This window comes from Chondrus crispus, genomic scaffold, assembly GCF_000350225.1.
Source record: "Chondrus crispus Stackhouse genomic scaffold, scaffold_42, whole genome shotgun sequence".
Lineage (NCBI taxonomy): Eukaryota > Rhodophyta > Florideophyceae > Gigartinales > Gigartinaceae > Chondrus > Chondrus crispus.
The window spans coordinates 158,061-168,034 of record NW_005179363.1 but is presented as its reverse complement, the minus strand read 5'-3'; the positions used below and the strand labels follow the sequence as shown (position 1 = coordinate 168,034).

General features: G+C 49.9%; 5 protein-coding genes; 4 read left to right on the top strand and 1 right to left on the bottom strand.

The window, feature by feature from the left end:
• The window catches only part of CHC_T00006470001 (hypothetical protein), a 1,439-nt gene extending 133 nt beyond the window's left edge, over positions 1-1,306 (top strand). Inside the window, 2 exon segments of the mRNA XM_005719061.1 lie at positions 1-263; positions 264-1,306. The exon segment at positions 1-263 is cut by the window's left edge and continues 133 nt beyond it. Of these exon segments, the coding sequence (XP_005719118.1) occupies positions 1-263 (263 nt within the window). The 3' untranslated portion in view covers positions 264-1,306.
• A 1,277-nt stretch (positions 1,307-2,583) lies between these two features.
• On the top strand, positions 2,584-3,417 carry CHC_T00006469001 (hypothetical protein). XM_005719060.1 is given in 3 exon segments: positions 2,584-3,078; positions 3,224-3,274; positions 3,275-3,417. The coding sequence occupies 2 exon segments, from the start codon at positions 2,584-2,586 to the stop codon at positions 3,272-3,274; spliced, it is 546 nt and encodes a 181-aa protein (XP_005719117.1). The 3' UTR covers positions 3,275-3,417.
• An 11-nt stretch (positions 3,418-3,428) lies between these two features.
• CHC_T00006468001 (hypothetical protein) lies at positions 3,429-4,270 on the top strand. XM_005719059.1 is given in 2 exon segments: positions 3,429-4,109; positions 4,110-4,270. The coding sequence occupies 1 exon segment, from the start codon at positions 3,429-3,431 to the stop codon at positions 4,107-4,109; it is 681 nt and encodes a 226-aa protein (XP_005719116.1). The 3' UTR covers positions 4,110-4,270.
• A 647-nt stretch (positions 4,271-4,917) lies between these two features.
• Positions 4,918-5,490, top strand: CHC_T00006467001 (hypothetical protein). Its single transcript, XM_005719058.1, has one exon. The coding sequence runs from the start codon at positions 4,918-4,920 to the stop codon at positions 5,488-5,490; it is 573 nt and encodes a 190-aa protein (XP_005719115.1).
• A 3,088-nt stretch (positions 5,491-8,578) lies between these two features.
• Positions 8,579-9,226, bottom strand: CHC_T00006466001 (hypothetical protein). Its single transcript, XM_005719057.1, has one exon. It carries the CDS (start codon positions 9,224-9,226, stop codon positions 8,579-8,581), a length of 648 nt encoding a protein of 215 aa, XP_005719114.1.
• Positions 9,227-9,974: the final 748 nt, after the last annotated feature.

Sequence of the window (9,974 nt, the reverse complement as noted above, 5' to 3'; positions counted from 1 at the left end):
TCAATACCAATCCCTACGTGTTCCCCTACATACCCCTCCCCTCCTACGCACCATATCAACCACTATATAAACCCCATCCACTCATCCCCGACACTTCCGTTCCGCCTTTCCGGATCACTCCCTTCTCCCAAAACCCCTCAACCCCATCCACCTCATCTCCTCGCCAACAGTTCCAGCTTCTTCAGTCCTTTCACTTCCATTCCCTCCCACCTGCTATCTCCCCTCATCCACGTGCCCCATATGCACAAGCCTTCCATAATTAACCACATCCAAGATAACGTCAACCCACCCTCCAGTCCGATGACGGCCACAACCGATACTACTCGCTCCCCACACATGGCAATCCCTCCTGCGCAAGCCCTGGAAGATCTCCACTTCAACCTCGCACAAGAAATTACAAGGGAAATGAACAGAGAGATGACTTGCAGCTTCTCTCCGGCCTCCTCTTCCACCCCGCCCCCGCGTCCGCTCATCGACAAAAGCCCACGCTCCAACACCATTCAAACGTTTCATATGAAGAGTCCTCAGAAGAACCATGCCGCAGGCATCACAAAGTCCTCAAGCCCCACCAAGGCTCATACTCGTGCTCCGATTGTCAAGCCCACCCCCGCGGAAGAAGAACTCGTCCACCGCATTCACCGAAAAGTTGGTGGTCCGTCCAAGCTTAGCACGTACGACGACCCTGCAAAGGTCCGTCATGTCGTCATCGAAGCACTAGCTACCGAACAGCTAAATGCATGTGATGCTACTCGTATTCGTAAAGGCCAGCTTTCTGTCTTCGAAAGAAGAGTCGTTCGAACCGTGACCAACCGAGGAGCTGCTGTGCGATCTAGAATGAGACAAAGAAAAGAAGTCGCCCATCTCAAGCATGAGTTGCAAATTCGGGATACCCGAGTGCGCTACTTAGAGAACGTTGTGCGTGTCCTGTGTCTGAGGTACTCTGTGCCACTTCCCGAGGCGCTCGTGGCTGCACCAGTTCAAGTTCAGGACAGACAAGATGCAGTACCACCAAAAGTGGTGGAAATGCAGCCGGCAATTGACACTTCCAAACCAGGGAAGCCACCAGTGATGAAATTGGAGGGCATTGATGCGCCCGATTATGCTTTGAACCAAGATCTATTTGGTGCTCTTGTGGATCAAATGATCACACATCCGCCGTGGTGCTGAGCTGAGCTGAGCTGAGCTATGAAGGCGATATAGTGAGGATATTCGCTTGTTCTATAGAACAAAGTAGATAGCATTGGAGAGACTATGCAAAGACTTACTGTACATTACAATATATCCACTAAACAGACATCAATTTCCGAAGAAGTTGCGCCCATATTATGAGGATAAACAGCTCGTCGGCATCTTCTGGAGCGCACCAGAGTATGATCGTCAATCATGGATTTTCCGTAAGTGTGTGGTGTAGTGGGGATGGAAGAGCTGGTGCGATGTTTTGCGTAGTGCTGGTTCATTCCGAAACAGCTGCAAGTACTGCAGGAGTCTGATTAAAGCTAAGGTAAGGATTTTACGTGCTGCAGCATTTCTGGTATTCGCATGCCACTCCAAATACTGTACGGTACAGTTCTTGCTGAGCTTTGTCAAAATATAAATTGTCCATAGCTGTGGGTATCACATTCCAACGTGATTTCATGTTCAAACAAGGGAGAGGGGGAAGACGGGAAAAGAAAAATGTGATTCTCGAGTGGTGGCGGCGAGAGTCTCCGCGTTCCATTGGATCACTTGGCGTGTCTCGCTCGAAGAAGAGAGCATGCGTGTTTGGAACAACAAAGATAAAGTTTTCAACGTTAACAATTTCTGCGAGTTTCAAGGAGCGCAGCAAATTACATTTCTTCTCGTAAATGCATCTGGAGGCGGTTTGCATTGAGTCTAGGGGTCCATGCGAAAAAAGGCAATGAAGCAAGATGGAGTTGTGACGCTGAAGCTGAGGGGGTAGGGGTGGCTTGTATTGCATGAGATGCGCATCGTAGGGTATCGTAGGGTATGGAGGATATGGAGACAAGCGGCAGTTGACTAGATGCAGCGGTTTATCGTATTGTGTCTAAGCGGGAAGAACGTATAGTGATTTGATGCGGCGAGAGTTTTATCCACCCTGGTTGAGTCAATGAATGCCCCAGAGGCTCGGTCACTGCAGAACAAGGGAAGGAGTTGGGACGAGCGCAGACACGCGACAGGCATGGAGACATGTTCACTGAAACAGAAACCGGAGTCCGAGGTATAAGGGAAGCAAAGCAAGATCAGTCAGGCCGGTGACAAAGAGCAATCAGCTTGCAGCTTGCGGTATGAATCCAGTTTTAGTTTTCTTGAAATATTTTGCTGGTTTATGTCCCACACAAAATTTCCCGCCCTTCGACACCTCCCGAGGCTCCTTCCTCTGAGGTGCACAGTAGAGATGTAATTAGTTGGATCTCAAGTCGTGCAGATCGCCAGCCTGTCTACGTTTATCTCCTTCTCGTCCTAACCACAGCCTTCCTCTGCCTCCCTTGCTTCTCTACCCCGGTGAGAGTCGAGAGGGCTCTTCGTCACACGGCTGTATCCTTTAATGCAGAAAGACCCTTGCAAATCCCATTCCCTCCACCTATGCCTTCCCGCCTCTTTTGCAGAGGAACGGATCTCCCCTCGTGTCATTCCCCTACCTGTCTTTCATCAATGTCCCCCCGGCATAGACGCACCGGCAAAACCATCACGACCACCCCCACCTTTCAAACCTCCTGTCTCATCCCTCTCCGTCCCTGCCCCCCAAGCTTGACGTGCCACGTGCCACCGCGATTGCCATGCTTTCGGACAAGGGCGTATCCCCACGTCACTCGTTGTGGCATTCAGCGACCTGAGCGATATGATGCCACCGACTGGGCAAAAGCCCTTAGCACCCTACCTCGCTCAATCGTCTTGCGTCGCGTTCGTGGTCACATCATCGCTAACTCAGTTGCATCATCCCTTGTCCTCGTCGCCTACGAATTCCTTTTGCGTAACGCCCCCGATTTCGTGCATCACCTCAACGTAACCCCTATTCCACATACGTTTATGGTCAACGCCATGTCGTTGTTGTTGGTCTTCCGCTCGAATGCCGCCTACGTAAGTTGCTGGCAAGCTGGCACCGTTTTCTAATTTCGTCATCTAACGATCTCGCCGCTAATATACGATACGTTTACTTTGTCTCCTTTCGTCATTTCCCCGCTGCATAATGCATGTTTGGATACGTTGCCACTCCCCGCGTCAGACCGCAGGACCGATTTTGGGAGGGCCGCAAACTGTGGGGCAACTTACTTAACACATCCCGTACTATGGCGCGAATATGCACTTTGGCGATGCCCAAGACGCATGTCGACGTTGCCGCCAGACTAATTACATGCTTCAGTTTTGCTCTCATGCACCATCTCCAAGGGCGACGAGAAGACGAGCCGTTTAAAGAAATATGCGGCGAGATGCTCATTCCACTCGAGTTGCTAGACGACGTGGGGCCAGCTGCCATGCGGACAAGCGCTTACACATTTGGTCAGGAAGTTGCGGCTCTGCAACCAACGCTAGTGAGAGATATGGATGCCGAGAGGATAGAAAGCGGTTTGGAAGAGCCCGATTGGTACAAATGTAGAACTAGATTCCCCCCCGGGAACGTGCTAGTTCAACGTATCAATGCGGCAGAGAACAAACCTCTTGAGGTTCTCCTTCATTTATCGACTCTTGTCAAAGTCTCGTTAGAGTGGAAACAATTGACGTTGTACAGGTCAGGTCACGCAGAAGCGTTTCCGTGCAGCACGAACGTTGAGCGAGACAAGCTTGAGAGTTGCACGTTTGAACTTATGGACATTATGGGCAAGTGCGAACGTCTCGTGAAAAGCCCGATACCGTTGTCGTGGAATCGGCACACATCACGTCTCATCTCGTTGTGGACGCTGACTCTGCCGCTTGTGCTGGTGCCAATTCAGGGTCCGCTCTGTGTACCGACGGTGGCGGTGATGAGCTGGGTATTGTTTTCAATCGAGGAGATTGGTCATCTTCTTGAAGACCCATTCAGGATGGAGCGGTATTCGTTGCAACTTGACGTTGTTTGTGAAACGGTTCGGAAGGATGTGTTGGTGCAAATTTCAACAACATCCAAATCATGAAGGCCCTGCTAAGGGCTTGGCATGGCGCTCACTGTCGGTGATTGCTATTGTGAAATTGACTCATGAGGGTGGTTCTTAGATGATTAACTAAGGAAAAATCTACTGCATCTTCGATAGAAGCATGCTTCGATAAATATGTAAATAAGGGGCGAGTGGGCTTCAACAGTGGGGGCCTTGCCCTCGTTTCGCGAGATGCCGTGTAAGGCAGAATGAAGTACAGTACTGTACAGGGCGCCCAGTCGATTTTACCCGGCCCCGTTCGTTCCATGTCTTTTCTAGATACATATGACTGGTATCGTTCCATTGCACGTTGCAGCTAGTCGAGGTGTTGGTAATAACGTTATGAAAAGGGTGCCTGACAGAAGCTTTCGACCATTGTACGGAACGCTCCCATGACCTTCTGCCGAAGTTTGTTGATGGTAGAGTGCAACACTCTAAATCAATTTACCATCAACAAACTACCTTAGTTCAGTTGGCGAGTGATGCACCACTCGTCAAGTGGGCTAAGGAAAGCAACCTACAACTCGATCTAGTTTTCAGAATCTATCCTCCTGCACTGTTGCGGGTAGCAAGGTTTAGCATGATCTCGCGTCTCAAGCCAGATTAGTATGCTTGAGATGGCCTCTTTAATATTGTGTTAAAAGACAATATCCAACAGCGCTGGGGAACATGAACAACTACTGTACGGACACTGCGAGTCATCCTCGTTGCCTTGTCGATCTCCGAAACCTCGATGAGTTTGAAAACGGCTTTCAGGCAGATATAGGCCGTTCATGTGCACAACAGACACGGCACCGGAACAGAAGGGATGCATGTAGGATTGAAATCAGGCACAGTCTCTTTGCAAAGAATAGTGCGAAAGGACGCACATGCCTCAGACTTGATGCGAATGGCACCAACAAAGAGTCGAAAGCGTGATGTTGGTGAAACGCTGATGCTGTACGGAAGTTACAAAAGCGGAGGGACATTTCCTGTCACGATCTGTCAGCGTGTTGCTGTGCGCTGTAGTGTACCTACTGTACAGCAAAGTATCATACAACGCGCATGTATCTATAGTAAGCATCTGAGGTCGAAGTATAAGTATAAGTATAAGAGCAGAAGAGACGCGTGCCGTGCAGAACGCAGCTCAGCACGAGATGACGTAGCAGAGGCGTTGCCGAAGGCCCAATTTCTGCGTGCCGAAAGCGGCGCACACAGGGGGGGTTCCCGCCGTTCGTCGGGCGGCGACAGGTGTCAAGGGAGGGGGCGCGGCAGTGGGGAGGCAGCGGAGGGGTGCATGGTCACGGGCGCGAAAATGCGGGAAGATGCCGGCCGGTTGCGGCGGGAGCGCTGCTGCAGATTGGCATCTCAGCCCGCGCGGGCGCTGCGCGGGCTTGCGTGAGAGCCGGGGTCGTGTGCGTGGGAGCAGTGACGGTACACGGAGGGGAGGAGGGGAGGAGGGAAAGAGAAAGCAAAGGTGAGAGAACGCGGGAATGGTCCGGTGCCCGTACAGTACGTTTGGGGAGCTGTTCGGGGAAACGCAGGGTTGAATCAGAGAACAAACAGCAAGGTGCACTGGGCGAATTTAAAAATAGGTCAGCTGCACACCAGCTCCAACACAAACACAGGCCGCAGAAGATCACGATATTGCGCTCCATTGCACACCCATTGGATCATTGATCTAGAAAAAAAATCTCGCTCTGAATAGTGGGTTTACACAAGCAGAATTCTGCAATGATTTTTTCAAAATTCTGCAATACGTATGACAGGTGTAAAAAGATACAGAATTCTGCAATGAAGCTGTGACGAATATTGCCGAAAAGTGCGCACAGTTAGAGAAAACCTGTGAGAAACAATTGTGAGAAATTCGGAGACAGTTGTCCTACATGAGCGCGCCAAATAGTACTAGTATGCCATAATCCCTGGAACTCATGCTCTCTTACTCCCATCCTCATTATGGCCGAGGTCATATCTGTCGACGCCCCTTCCCCTTCCGACTCTCCCGCGACAAGGACCGGGCGGCATTCTCGTTTTACCCCCGAAGAAGATCTTGTGCTCCTACGCGAGGTCTCTGCAGCAAACGCTCATGTTGCAGCGTTTGGTGAGAACGGTAAGAGATATGGCGAAGCTGCGAGCAATTTCAACGCTAATCCCTCCGTTGCCCAGACGATGACTTGGAAAAGCGTGCGCGACCGTTACAAGCGACTGCAAGAGGAGTTCGACAAGAACGACAACGCGAACCAACGTCTTTCCGGGGTAGATTGGGGGATGGAGGAACTACTGATGGCAATGCGAGAGGCACGCAATGACGTGGCTGTACAGAAGACTGCCAAGAAGAGCGCGCAGCAGGAGACGGGTCGCGAGAAGGAAATGATTGGCCAAGCCCTGGTAGAGATGTCTCTTAAGCGAAGGACTGTTGACGATACCAGCGAGGAATCGATCGAGGAAGTCCCAGCGAGCGCGAAGAAGACTAAGCGCCTGAAACGAATGGAGTCTGGTGGCGAGATGGAGCGCTTCGGAGCGCACCTGCGCGACGCGGACCTCGCGCGCATTGATTTAGAGCGGGAAAAGTTGGCATTCGAACGGGAGCTCAGCGAGGCTGATCGCGCTGAGCGCGAACGCGAGCGGGAGGGGCGACGCGAGGAGCGCGAGAAGATTCAGGAGCTAGAGTTGGCTAAATATACACTCCTGACAGAGGCTCTTAATAGAAAGTAAAGAAAGGGCTTCTAAGCCGCTTTCAAATGTTGTTTACTAAAGAAAAATGACTTTTACCTACTTTGTCTGCCAGGTTTCCGCTCGCGCGGGGCGGACGAGGAGCGAGACCACCCAGTCTAATCCTTATGAGATTGGTAGTATTCCAGAGTCGGTGGCGTGCAATTGAAGTACGCAGCTACCTGGTTTCGATAGATGCAATTGCGCATATTACTGAGAAGCATCGCCGCCAGGTAAAGGGACCCAACCGGAGACTCTAACACCTTCATCTTTCGCTTGAAGTCCACCGTCGTAAAGTAGAGCTTGACCTCTTTGAATATCCGCTCTACAGTTATGCGAATAGAACACATAGCCTTGTTGAATGCGACTTGCTGCGCCGATAAATTGCTTCCCTGAAACGGAATTTCTATGAACCACCCACGATTGTATCCTGAATCTCCGAAGATACAGTACCTCTTTCCCCCTACATCGAGTACCTCAGGTAGATGCGTGTCAAGCCCACTTCTCGTGTACAGCGTCCAATCGTGGCGTCTACCTTCTACGGGACCATTGACATGCATTATGAGTCCATCAGGACTGTTTACAGCCTGAAACTTGAGAGCATGCTTTCGTTTGTGCCCATTGTGCGCAATGCGTTGCGTGGCATATCCCTTTGGTCTTGCAATGCCAATCACCGTGCCGTATATGGAACCGACACCAGTTGGCGAGGGCTCGACACTTGTCCTGAACTGCCGTGGCATACCGTTCCGCATTTAGATGCATGTACTGTGGGCTTATGGGTCCTTTTATGAGGTCGAGTCTTGCTTCCAACATATGCTCTAGGGCCTCCCAAAATATCTCTGACATCTGCGACGCGTGCTTCCCAAACAGAATCTCGAGGTCTTTCCACCTGGCTGGTGACGCGACACGTCTCAATATGACACAGGTCGCTACTAGAGGTGTGACGCTGAATCTGTTTCGCTTGGTCGTTCGCTTTTGTCTGGGCCAAGAAACTGCGCTTATCATTCTAATGATATCTTGCTTACGGAATCTGAAATGTAGCAGTGCGTCCCCGTCCGTTATACCGTTTAAGTTGAAACTAAACGCGCTTGAACTGATACGTCTTCTTCTCGCAAGCAACAGCTCGACTTCCTTCTTCTCTCTCCATGTAGTGTAGGCAACTCGCATTAATGAATTTGTAGACGTGAAAGCAGATTCGTTCTGCATCATTCGTCGCCTACCAATTGCTAGAAAAACAGCATTCCATTGCGATGCTCGACGCTCGGTAGACTCCACAGTATGATCGCGCTGGCGTCCCTTGTCATGTTGTTCGGAATTTGGCGAAAGGGGAGGACTACTACTCAAAGGGTCAGACATAATACTCACAACTGGTTCGCACGAACTGTACCGTAAACGGCTTTAAATGTTTCTGCAATGATTTTTCAGGAATATGATTTCTGCATTGCTGTTTTTCTATTTCTCATTTTTAGTTACAGAATTCTGCTGTGCGTAAACCCACAAATATGGCAAAAAACTTATGAAGCTCCTATACAGTGGTGGCAAAAAATATAGCACATGTTGGGTTTGTGAATGTCCAGCTAGAAGTATATCTTTATATTCGAAAAGGGCTGCAGCACTGCTGGCACAAGCGACGCTGACACCAATCCCGCTTTCCGTTTTGCAAAAGCTTTAATATATTCTGCTTTATGATAGAAAACGTGCAGAACCCCCGGCAAAAAGATAGAAACACTATGAAAGAATGCTAAATGTGACGCTCGCAGAGACAAAACCGTTGACTTTTAGTAGTCTATCTTTTTGCCCCTAGCTTGTACGACGTCTATGCAGCGATTCTGCGTCGAGTTGACCAAGTTTTCCAACGTTTCAGTTGATAAATTGTTCCAAGCTGCGACGATACAGTCCACGAGAGAGTTACTGTCCCCAAACTGCCGTTGATTGGCATAAACCTTTCTGACCAGTATCCCCCACAGATTCTCGATAGGGTTGAGGTCCGGAGAATACGCAGGCCAGTCAAGAACGTTTATAAAATTGTCTCTGAGCCAAGCTTTTGCCACCGACGACCGGTGGCAAGGCGCTCCATCTGGCATAAATGTCCAATTAAGGGGATGGTCGTGCGCAAAAGGAAGAAAATGCTCTCGTAATCTGTCGACATACTTGATGCCGTTCTGAGTGCCACTCAGTATCACTAGAGATGACGTTCTCTGGGCTGCAAAACAACCCCAAACCATGACGATGCCTCCTCCGCTGTGGCGCTTCGAAAACCACTGCTTCTTTCTCCGCAAATCATGCCATTTGTACGCCAGCCCGTCACGTCCGTCCAAATTAAATTTCTTTTCATCGAACCACACGATCCATTCCCACTGAGAGCGCGTCCAAGTCATCTTCTCCATAGACCATGTTAGGGGTTGTTTTTCATGGCGTTCTCGCATCGCTGGGGTTCTTTGCAGGCGATTGTACCGCAGATGCGAGGTGTTCTGCAACAATTGGCGGACCCTACGGGCTTTGACTGGGACTTTTAGAGCCTTGACGATACCAGCTGAGCTTAAATTTCCTTGTGACGCCGCACGAATTATTCTTCTTTCACAAGAGTCAGTTAATTTCCGGGGTCTTCCCGGACTTTTCTAGGTGCCGTACCGTGCTCCCTGCTTCAGAAAAGTATGTACTACCTTCCTAGAACGGTCCAGCTCCCTGTAGATTGCTGCAACTGACCAGCAGTTTGAATAGCGAGCCAAAATTTGTCCCTTCTCAAAGTCTGTGAGACTTTTCTTGCGAGCCATGCTAGAGTTCAAACTGCTTCTCAGTTCTTTGGGAATTTAACACTGTGGCTTGCGCCTCTTTATAAGCATTACATAGGTTGAGTGTCGCGGGAATCGTGGGAACAGTTTCTGCTTTGTGGGGGTTTGACTTTAAGCGTTACTATCATTTTTGCCGGGGGTTCTACACGTTTTCTATCATAACGCAGAATATATTAAAGCTTTTGCAAAACGGACAGCGGGATTGGTGTCAGCGTTGCTTGTGCCAGCAGTGCTACGGCCCTTTTCGAGCACAAAGATTTACTTCAAGCTCGACAAACACAAACCCAACAAGTGCTATATTTTTGGCCACCACTGCATTGGGCGTCTCCGGAAATCACATTTTTACAACGGTCGCATATCCAAAAATTAATACAGGGGGGGT